Here is a 10,148-nt window from a genome sequence, read left to right on the forward strand (position 1 = left end):
TCCACACAAATTAGTGTCACATTTAAAAACGAAACGCAAAAAATTTAGCGGTGTCATCTAGTATCGAACGAAGCAACTTGATGTGTTTTGAACTTTAGGCACTAGATGCCGCGCTGGAACCTAAATCATGAGGATTACTTTCATTGATAACTTTATTTATGTATTCGTTATTATCACTTCTTTAATGAGATGATTGATGAATGGTTGTAGTCATAGGCATTTTTCGATGCCTGTGATTGTAATTTTTTGCGAACGAATACCTTTGCAAGCATGAGATCACGTGGTTACAGTCAGTTGCTGCATGGTACTCTACCTAACCTAGTTGTGTTTAAATATGGAAGAAAATTCGGCTAAACTCGCTAAAGATCTCAAACCCAACAAAGAAGAAAAGGCATGAACTTTTATTATTTGTAATTCCGTTTGAAATAATGCTCAAAGTATTAAGTTTGGTTAGGGTATCAGCAAAAAGACGTTTCGCCACATTGGTTGGTATTTCTTGTCGATTGCTGCCCTTCCTTCCGTTCATTGATTTTTCGCGGAACTGGAAATGATGCAATCACATCCTAGTGACGTTAAACGTTTATATGTTGCTTCATTTTACTTGGTCTGAGTGTGCATTGCGTTCTTCCAGGCAAAAATGAAGAAGGAAAAAGCGAAAGCCGGTTCAGAGGCGGGCGACAAGTCTCCGGCTGCTGAATTAAAACCTCCTCCTTCTTTTATAGAAGAAAGGCTAATTTTGTGGAACAAATTTAAGGCCCAGTATGACGCGGAAATCAACAGCAAACCCGAGGGGTCTATTAAAATTACTTTGCCAGATGGTAAAGTGGTGGAAGGTGTAGCATGGAAAACCACTATGTATGATGTGGCGAAAGGCATCAGGTAAGAAACAATCTTAATAAAATGGCATATGAATAAGTTTTTTTAGTCAGGGTTTGGCTGACAATGCTGTAATTTCCAAAGTAAATAGTGTATTGTGGGACTTGGACAGGCCATTAGAAACCGATTGTAAAGTAGAACTGCTAAAGTTTGATGATCCAGAAGCGCAAGCTGTTTTTTGGCATTCAACAGCCCACATTTTGGGAGAAGCACTAGAGAGAATCTATGGTGGCTGTTTATGTTATGGTCCACCAATTGAAAATGGGTTTTACTATGATATGTGGCTCAATGAAAGAGGAGTAAGATTAAATTGTCGTTTTTATTAATATTCAATTGATCAAGAAAATGAACAAAATACATATAATTATATAAAAATATCTTAGCAGAAGTTTTTAATTTTTGCTATATATGTAGATATCGCAAACGGATTTTCCACATGTTGAAAGTCTAATGAAAAACATTGCCAAGGAGAAACAGCCATTTGAACGATTGGAAATGAAGAAGGAAGACTTGTTAGAGATGTTTAAGTACAATCCGTTCAAAGTGAGAATCTTGAATGAAAAGGTCAACACACCCACCACAACTGTTTATAGATGTGGCCCGTTAATCGATCTTTGTAGGGGGCCCCATGTGAGGCATACTGGTAAAATAAAAGCCTTAAAAGTAACCAAAGTGAGTGCCATATTTTTCAACATATTTAATTGTTGATGCATGTTCTGTTTCTTCTTCAAATCTTTAGAATTCGTCCACTTACTGGGAAGGCAAAGCCGATGCGGAAACGCTACAGCGCGTTTATGGTATCAGCTTTCCTGACAATAAGCAACTGAAAGAGTGGGAGAAGTTCCAAGAGGAGGCTGCCAAAAGGGATCACCGAAAAATCGGAAAGGTAGTGGTCATAATGTGAGTTTGCTAATGAAGATTTTTTGTCCTATTATGCAGGAGCAAGAGTTATTCTTTTTCCACGAACTGTCCCCGGGCTCATGCTTCTTCCAGCCAAGAGGTGCCCACATTTACAACTCTCTGGTGGATCTTATAAGAAAAGAGTACCGGAAACGGGGATTCCAAGAGGTTGTTACTCCCAACATTTACAACTCCAAGTTGTGGCAAACCTCGGGGCATTGGGCCCACTATGCGGTTAGGTCCATGTAACCAGGAAACGATTTGCTAAGTCAAAAATTCTTTTTTTTTTGCAGGACAATATGTTCTCCTTTGACGTGGAAAAGGATAAATTCGCGCTGAAACCCATGAACTGCCCAGGCCATTGGTGAGTTTTTCCGCTACAACATCCCTTCAACTCTTCAACAATTCTGCAAAATAAAATATTCATTTTGGCACATTACAGGTGTTTATTCACCTAGGTTCTGTAAAACTTTTCTTTTCAAATTTAAATCCTAATTATAATTGTAAATTCTAATTATAATTGTAAATGTGGAATGTGTAATGAATTATTTCCAATGTTGGGTTGTTAGGAAATCTCATTATTTTGGATAGAAACTTCCACAGGCTACAGTAATACTATATAAAAACCATCTGGATTCCTACTGCATCAATTGTTAATGAATGAAACTTACTGACGTTTCGCCAATCATCCCCGTTGGCTTCTTCAGTTGCAGTTAAGTTCTAAAGAAGCCAGCGGGGATGATTGGTGAAACGTCAGCAAGTTGGATTCATCAGAAATCAAAGTCCCATAATTCTTGTGACTACTGAGTGCTACTGAAATAACTTAATAATAATAATAATAATTTCTGTCACTTCGACAAAATTTTACCTGATTTTGGGATTTTTATGTAAGGCGAGAAATATATAAATAAACAAACAAAACTGCTCTCGCTTGATACTCTTAAAATGGGGTTTCAGTTTAATTTTTGACAACCGCATCCGGTCGTGGCGCGAGCTGCCCCTCCGGCTTGCCGATTTTGGGGTGTTGCACCGGAACGAGCTGTCTGGCGCGCTGACTGGTCTAACCAGAGTGCGCCGCTTCCAGCAGGACGACGCGCACATCTTTTGCGCGCCCGAACAGATCAAGGACGAGATGAAGGGCGCCCTCGACTTTCTCAAACACATTTACTCCATCTTCGGTTTCACGTTCGACCTGGTGCTGAGCACGAGGCCGGACAAGTACCTCGGTGAGGTTGAAATGTGGAACGAAGCCGAAAAGGTACTGGGGAAGGTGGGCATCAAAAGCGAAATTACATTTCACGACGCGTTCCAGGCGCTTAGCGAAAGTCTCGACGATTTCGGGCAGCCGTGGAAGGAGAATCCGGGCGACGGTGCGTTCTACGGACCCAAAATCGACATCACCATCAAGGACGCGTTGCGCCGATCGTTTCAGTGCGCCACCATCCAGCTAGATTTTCAGCTGCCCATCCGATTCAACTTATCGTTCGTTTCGTGAGTGCCACCCCTTTTTCGCGTTGCGCCTCCGCGCACTAAGCAGGCAGGCAATTTTGTGTCTCACCTACTACAAAACCTGTAGCTTTACAAGTTCTCTACAAGTATTCAACTCATAGATTCATACTTCAATATCAACATAGACGATCCCCAAGGCTTTGTCTTGCGGCCTCCTTTATCTTGAATTTACATAGATGATTTGCTTTACAATGGTGAAATAGACAACATGGTCTCTCTGTCATCAAACAATATTAATGCAGTTATATAAGTATATTGGTATTCTCGCTGATCACAATACTCGAACGCCAGCATTAAAATTTCTGTGCGTGCAAATTGATAATTTATTATGCCGAGATCCACATATAGATTATTTGAGTAAGATACTAAATAGTGCTGTTTTTGATGTAAGAAATTTGTCTAGGTCTGATGATATTTTATTCTGTCTTGTCATATGGAGTGCCAGTTAACTTTTAAACTCCAGAGAAGCTTAATCTGAATTCTGGCAGGTTAGGTTTTCTCAATATAGTAGGGGGAACTGAAAGTAACGTCCGTTTTTTATAATTTATTTAAACTACATATATTTTTGTTTGGTTTCATTTTTAATCAATAACATAATTGCCATTATTGTCAATGACCTTTTGTCCTCTTAATAAATTTTCAATGCCTAATGAAAATAAATTAACTGGTTGATTTTTAAAGTAAGTGGTAAGTGATAACATCCACATTGATAAATTTCTTTCCAGCTGGGAAACTTTACAGTGATCTAAACAAAAGATGATTAGATGGAACAATATCAGGTGAGTATGGTGGTTGAGATAGTAGCTCACAACCCAGGTCGTATTTTATCGACTGCTTTCTTTGCGCTATGTGGTCTTTCCCTTTACCAAAACTGGACATTGACTGTTTGCCCAGGTTCCAGAACTTCAGTGTGTACAATTCCGCAAATACCCCACCAAACACAAGAGCACCTTCTTTTCAGATTGTCATATACTCATTTCTCCAGTAATCAAGCGTTCCAAAAATCCTTCCTTTGTGTGTTTCTAGCACATGGTAGTCTGATTAGCTTTGTTTACCTCGGATAAGTCATGTGGAACCCAAACACCTGCTCTGCTTCGCTTACCTATCTGTACCAAATGCTTTTCAATATTCGACCAAGGTTGTGGTTAAGTGCTTGCGACAGCTTTTTAATTGTCGGACCAGGATCTGCTTCCACTTTTGCCTTTAATAGGTCATTATCAAAAGTTGCTAGTCTTCCCGATCAAGGTGAATCGGGACGGTCAAAATTACCTGATCTAAACCATCTTTGGCGTTTGCGAACATCTGCTTGGGTAAACATCACAAATGTTTTTTGTAGCAGTTGGTGCTACCCGGAACTGAAACAACATACATTGTCGAATATGTAACTCGTTGGGTTTTTCACTTGCCATTTCTATGAAAAAATTTTGTTTTAATGATCACACGTCAATAATCCACTCTTACTTTTAAGTGTATCTTGACGACGTTCTAATCACAATAAGTTGTGAACAAATATTCGCATGCACAAAAACATTGCTTTCCGGTCCCCCTATTATTTCGAGAAATCTCATTTATGTAAATCTCCAGCTTACAGGATGCAACAGCGAGGTTCGGGACTATCACTCGAGTTTATACCAGCTTATCGCCGTCTAAAAAGGTGTCCAAATGATCCCGACGTTGCTTAATAAAATTTTTAGCACTCTTTCATAAAATATTAAAGCACCGAAAGTGAAGCAACTTAAAGTACCCTTGGTTGCTAAAACATTTTACGTTATTGATTTATTATTATTATTATACCATTAGGCAGTAGGCGGCAAAGCCAGTAAAACTGCAGTTTAATATACACTATATACAGAAGTCACACGTTGACATTCCTTTGACTTTCTATTTACATTTTCAAGTCTATTCTTAAAGCTGTTCAGGATAGGTGCAATCACAATATGATCTGGTAAACTCCGTGATAGGGTTCAGTACACAATTTTAGCGAATGACCCTTTAGATTATTGTCATTTCAATGAACACATGAGCAGTGGTCAAGCAGGACTTTGTAATATTCAAGTATGTTAGATATCGATTTTATTATAATTGTATAGGCTAATTTAATCTGTGATTGATTATTTTCTTCTTATTGACGTATGTGAGTACGTTTGTATGCCATGACATGAATTGATTGAATAATACTTCACCATTAAAACGGAATGTGGAAAGATGTCCCCCTTGTGGGACACCAGACGTCACAATAGTCTCTAACGAAATGTAATTTCTAACTTTAACTGATTGCTTCCGGTTAGTGATATTACTGCGAAACCAACTTAGAAGGTCTCCAAAGATTCCCATCCCTGAGAGCTTCCTTACCAGAATGCCATGGTCGAGAGACAGAACCTAGTTAAAGATCTTGGAGTTTGGCTCGATTCGGAGCTCACATTTACATATCACATTGATTTTATGACTAACAGAGCTGTTCGATGACTTGGGTTTGTTTTTCGGACTTTGACGGGTTTTGAGAACATCTTTGCGTATAGGGAGCTGTACTGTGCGCTTGTGCGTTCAATTTTAGAGTATGTTAGCTGTGTCTGGCAACCATGCAATTCACAAGGAAAGAATAGAGCGTGTGCAGCGTAAGTTCCTTAGAGGGATAGGTTTTAAATTGGGAATGTCATTTGAAGATATAAACTACAAGGAGATTATAAAGCTTCTGAATCTGACATCTTTGGAGAGTAGGCACATATTTTTTGACATTGCAACATTATACAATTTCCTTAATAACTTGTTGGATTCACCAGATCGTCTGGCATCTGTTGGTTTTCATATTTCTCCTATTAATGCAAGAAATAAGGCTGTTTTTAATATTGATTTTCATAGGACCAACTATGGCATTAACTCGCCTATGAATCGAATGTGCAAGCTGACAAATATTTTACTCACAAATAATGAGCATATTGATATATATATTCTGACCCTCAGTAGTTTTAATTGCAAAGTGAAGATGACTGTTTTTAATCAAAACTTGGTAGTTTAGCAACTGTAAGTATTGGTGTTACTATTTTTCTTAGGTTAAACTATATTGTAATGATAATGTAAATATGCGTAAATAAAATTTTTAATTTTAATTTAATTTTAACCATAGGGAGAGCGGGGAGAAGAGGCGGCCCGTCATCATTCACCGGGCCATTCTAGGCTCAGTCGAACGCATGATAGCCATCTTGACAGAGTCCTACGGCGGAAAGTGGCCGTTCTGGCTGTCGCCGAGGCAAGTGATGGTCGTGCCGGTAGGCCCCAACTATGACCAATATGCGGAGGAGGTGCGGGTGCAGCTTCACGATGCCGGCTTTATGGCCGAGGTGGACACAGACGCGGGAGATACCCTCAACAAAAAAATTCGCAACGGCCAATTAGCGCAGTTTAATTTTATTTTGGGTGAGAATGGTGGGAGAGAGGATTGGGAGGAGTTGCGATTCATAATTTGTCACTTTGTAGTGGTTGGCGAAAAGGAACGGTCCAGCGGAACAGTGAACGTGCGCACGCGTGATAATGCGGTGCGTGGCGAGATGTCGGTTGCCGACCTGATAGCCAAGCTCGGACTGCTGCGCGACAATTACGAAACAGGCGACGATAAATTTTAAACACATTTATCTCTACTACGTTTAAGTTAACGTAATTTATGGATCCATTTTTATTTTAAAGTTAATAAAAGACTATCGAGACGGCAATGGGACTTTTAATCACAACAGGAGGTTCAAACCCGTATATTAAAAAAAAAAAGTAACAAATTCATAAATAGAAAAATAGGGCCATTAATAGAATATACAACAAGATTAAATGTGGCTCTTCACGTAAAAAATCAAAAAAGAGACAATGTACAAAATAATACAGATCAATACAGGAACTGACAGGCTGGCAGTGAAGAATCGCAACAACAGCAACATGGGTGGTTCACTTTTTTGACTTCAGGAAATAACAGAGGGCCAGCACGGTGGCACAACACACCCCTAACAAAGACAACTTCGCGGTGATAGTGTAATCAACGGGACTTCCCAACACAGCACTCTAACAGAAAAAAATAATAGCACAACTTTCAAAATGTTAATAAATACATACCCATCCCCCCTGCTGCTGAATCCAATAGGAGAACCGCCCACTGAAGAATACAGTTGTCCAGTTGTAGATCCGTACAAAATAGTTTATAAACTTTTCTTGAATGGCTCTTATAGACAAATCAGTACAGAAATAAAACAGCACCAGCACCCTTTCCCATGTGGCTCCGTCTTCCTAAAAAGATTTTTATGAGAAAATGTGACATGGCCTGACATGTGTCACAATTAAAAAAATACCTACTTGAAAAAGGCCATTGAGCAGTTGCTGAAAATTCTGAGAGTTTAAAGAGTCGAGATCAACGTTTTGAGCCTGTTCAAGCACCCATTGTCGCTGTGGCGATTCAGCGAACCTGTCGGCCAACTCTCTGAGGCTCCTCAGGTTGCTAGGTCTAGTAAAAAACCGAGAGTCTCGCAGCTGATTGCCTAGTTCCATGCCTAATTCGGATATTTCCCTGGCCAAATGTTGGAGATATAGACCATTAGTTTCGTTAATTACGTCTTCTCGAGCCGGAATTTCTATGTTATCTCTAAAATCGGAAAACGGGCCGCGCCTTGATATGTTACGAGATATATCGGGCTCATCTCGAACTTGCGATGTGCTCGGCTTGTTGATTTCGTCGTTTCCGTCAGGCTGATCTCCTCCACTAGCCATTGAAATTTTTGAAAACTTTATACCGAAACTAACATGTGCGTACAAAAAAAAATCGGACTTAAATCCTAGCGGCCTAAAATAATCTAAAATTTAAAATTACCTAACCTAATAACCCGGCAAAAAAATGTTTGAACAGATCGGTGGAGTCCGGTTGACCTACCGCAGTAGTTCGAAATTTTCTTCTTCTTCAAAACAAAAAGCTTAAATTTATAGGGCCAAGTGCTCGCCTTAGGGAATTTAGAATATCTGTGACTCAGAGCCGAGTGACATCATCGACGTTTTGACATGTTTAGCGCTTGTCGCTTGTGCGAAAACCCAACCTAAACATGGCGTCGGATGGGGACGAAGTGATAAGTGACCAGGAAAAGGTGCGAATCGTGTCCGATTTCATCCTGCACTCACCCCCGGGTGAGTTTAACGAGGTCTTTAACGACGTCCGCAAATTGTTGGACGACGATGACCTGCTTAAGGAAGGGGCCAGTGGGGCCTTTGCGCAATATAACAAAGACCAGTTGACGCCCGTGCGAATCGAAAACGCTGACCATTTGGTGCTTATTACGGAATACAACGATTTAGGGAATAACAGGTTGGCACTTTTTTGCTTATAGTTCTTTTGTAGCATAAATACCCTTTTTGTTCTTTGGTTTTGTAGGTTCTTTGATCCTCGAAGTAAGCAAAGTTTTAAGTACGACCATTTGAGAAAAGAAGCCTCAGATTATCAAGCTTACTCTCCCGATGCGACTGTCGAGCCTTGGAGGGCCGCGCTGGACACCGAATTCGTGCAGTATACGCGCAACCACTACAAAGATGGAGTGTGTAGTGTTGTTGGCAAGAGCCAGGGTGGAGTTATCACCCTGACTGCGTGTATAGAGGACCATCAATTTCAGCCAAAGAACTTTTGGAATGGTAAGTTTTTTAATAATAATAATAATTTTTGCATTTTTGTTACCTTTCCAACCAATATTTAGGTCGGTGGCGAAGCCAGTGGTTCATTACTCTAAACGGATCTGCCACTGCCGAGGTACGTGGCGTTCTAAAAGTTCAGGTACACTATTACGAAGAGGGCAACGTTCAGTTAGTGAGCACTAAAGAAATCAAAGAAACAGTAAGTGTATCTACAGAATCACAGACTGTAAAGGAAATAGTTCAGGCCATAGAAACCGCGGAAAACATGTATCAAACGGCGATATCGGAAAACTACCAGACTATGTCAGATTCGACATTCAAAGCGCTGCGTCGGCTCTTGCCAGTAACCCGCACCAAAATCGATTGGAATAAAATTGTTTCCTATAGTATCGGCAAAGAGTTAAAAACGCAGTGACCGGTTTGGGGGACCTACCATGTACATAAAGAACTAGCCAACCAGCAGATTATTGTACTAGGATATAAATGAAGAAGGAAAAATAATAAAGCGAATGCGCCTAGAATTGTGTGAAGGAGGAGGCGGTCCTTTTTTTACTAATGCCCATTTTTGCCTCTCTCCTATTGGTTTTTTTTTAATTACAGGAACAAAATGTGGCGCAGTGCCCTGATTGTGCATTAGAAAAGTGTAATAGTAATGATTTTTTTTATGGAGGACCTTTAATATGTATACTGTTCTTTTATATAAATATTTTACATTTATAATTTTTTACGTAAAAACATTTTTTTTTTTTTTAATATAAGAATAGGAAATAGGAGTTTCAAATTTTAGGGTTGCTATTGGGCGGAAAACGCGTAAAATATAATACATAAATTAATATGGTTTGAATAAATCCTATCTTTGGCCTAGTTATAAATACAGCAAGAAGGAAACTCCAAAATATCCCATCCAAGCAACATTTGATTTTGTTGTTTGACCTAACTTTACTAATTTTCAGGTTTTAATTATTTTTAAAAAGAACTATTTGAGTATTATAGTTTTTATTTGTTAATTTTAATGTTGCAAGGGAATGAAAGGGCAGTGGGAGTCATAAGGCCCAAGGGTTATTCCGTGAATATTTAATAAACAAAAATAATTTATATCTTGTTAGAGTAAACCGTTGTATGGGTTATTTTTAAATAAAAAGATATTGATTGATTAGTCGCGTTTCATTCTCTAGTTATTTGATTATTGAAAAATTGTTTAATGCTCTTTCACC

General features: G+C 39.2%; 3 protein-coding genes across 5 annotated transcripts; 2 read left to right on the top strand and 1 right to left on the bottom strand.

The window, feature by feature from the left end:
- Nucleotides 1-180: 180 nt before the first annotated feature.
- Nucleotides 181-6,992, top strand: LOC132699791 (threonine--tRNA ligase 1, cytoplasmic). Of its 2 annotated transcripts, none has more exons than XM_060666688.1 (11): nucleotides 181-391; nucleotides 632-879; nucleotides 926-1,175; nucleotides 1,291-1,548; nucleotides 1,616-1,762; nucleotides 1,816-2,010; nucleotides 2,070-2,140; nucleotides 2,734-3,034; nucleotides 3,089-3,267; nucleotides 6,410-6,699; nucleotides 6,760-6,992. In XM_060666688.1, the coding sequence occupies exons 1-11, from the start codon at nucleotides 335-337 to the stop codon at nucleotides 6,903-6,905; spliced, it is 2,142 nt and encodes a 713-aa protein (XP_060522671.1). In that variant the 5' UTR covers nucleotides 181-334; the 3' UTR covers nucleotides 6,906-6,992. The 2 variants fall into 2 exon arrangements, with proteins under 2 accessions (XP_060522671.1, XP_060522679.1); XM_060666696.1 differs by having other exon boundaries at nucleotides 353-485.
- A 5-nt stretch (nucleotides 6,993-6,997) lies between these two features.
- On the bottom strand, nucleotides 6,998-8,305 carry LOC132699844 (apoptosis regulator BAX-like). Of its 2 annotated transcripts, XM_060666783.1 has the most exons (4): nucleotides 8,189-8,305; nucleotides 7,618-8,101; nucleotides 7,381-7,551; nucleotides 6,998-7,329 (listed from the first exon to the last, which is right to left on the bottom strand). In XM_060666783.1, exons 2-4 carry the CDS (start codon nucleotides 8,026-8,028, stop codon nucleotides 7,216-7,218), a joined length of 696 nt encoding a protein of 231 aa, XP_060522766.1. In that variant the 5' UTR covers nucleotides 8,029-8,101; nucleotides 8,189-8,305; the 3' UTR covers nucleotides 6,998-7,215. The 2 variants fall into 2 exon arrangements, with proteins under 2 accessions (XP_060522766.1, XP_060522757.1); XM_060666774.1 differs by lacking the exon at nucleotides 8,189-8,305 and having other exon boundaries at nucleotides 6,999-7,329; nucleotides 7,618-8,176.
- Nucleotide 8,306: 1 nt separating this feature from the next.
- LOC132699838 (F-actin-capping protein subunit alpha) lies at nucleotides 8,307-10,087 on the top strand. Its single transcript, XM_060666763.1, has 3 exons — nucleotides 8,307-8,614; nucleotides 8,681-8,934; nucleotides 8,997-10,087. Exons 1-3 carry the CDS (start codon nucleotides 8,355-8,357, stop codon nucleotides 9,347-9,349), a joined length of 867 nt encoding a protein of 288 aa, XP_060522746.1. The 5' UTR covers nucleotides 8,307-8,354; the 3' UTR covers nucleotides 9,350-10,087.
- The last annotated feature ends 61 nt before the right edge of the window (nucleotides 10,088-10,148 follow it).

The sequence above is a fragment of the Cylas formicarius genome, unplaced genomic scaffold (assembly GCF_029955315.1).
Source record: "Cylas formicarius isolate icCylForm1 unplaced genomic scaffold, icCylForm1.1 PGA_scaffold_10__41_contigs__length_53128322, whole genome shotgun sequence".
Taxonomy (NCBI): domain Eukaryota; kingdom Metazoa; phylum Arthropoda; class Insecta; order Coleoptera; family Brentidae; genus Cylas; species Cylas formicarius.

Bases quoted from the DNA above. Each gene is read 5' to 3' on its own strand.
- LOC132699844 (XM_060666783.1), bottom strand. From the start codon at position 8,028: ATGGCTAGTGGAGGAGATCAGCCTGACGGAAACGACGAAATCAACAAG. The intron at 7,552-7,617 runs GTAGGTATTTTT...AAATCTTTTTAG, and splicing joins TGCTCAATGGCCTTTTTCAA to GAAGACGGAGCCACATGGGA. The intron at 7,330-7,380 runs GTATGTATTTAT...TTTTTCTGTTAG, and splicing joins TTCAGCAGCAGGGGGGATGG to AGTGCTGTGTTGGGAAGTCC.
- LOC132699791 (XM_060666688.1), top strand. From the start codon at position 335: ATGGAAGAAAATTCGGCTAAACTCGCTAAAGATCTCAAACCCAACAAA. The intron at 2,011-2,069 runs GTTAGGTCCATG...TTTTTTTTGCAG, and splicing joins GGCATTGGGCCCACTATGCG to GACAATATGTTCTCCTTTGA. The intron at 6,700-6,759 runs GTGAGAATGGTG...GTCACTTTGTAG, and splicing joins GCAGTTTAATTTTATTTTGG to TGGTTGGCGAAAAGGAACGG.
- LOC132699838 (XM_060666763.1), top strand. From the start codon at position 8,355: ATGGCGTCGGATGGGGACGAAGTGATAAGTGACCAGGAAAAGGTGCGA. The intron at 8,615-8,680 runs GTTGGCACTTTT...TTGGTTTTGTAG, and splicing joins AACGATTTAGGGAATAACAG to GTTCTTTGATCCTCGAAGTA. The intron at 8,935-8,996 runs GTAAGTTTTTTA...ACCAATATTTAG, and splicing joins GCCAAAGAACTTTTGGAATG to GTCGGTGGCGAAGCCAGTGG.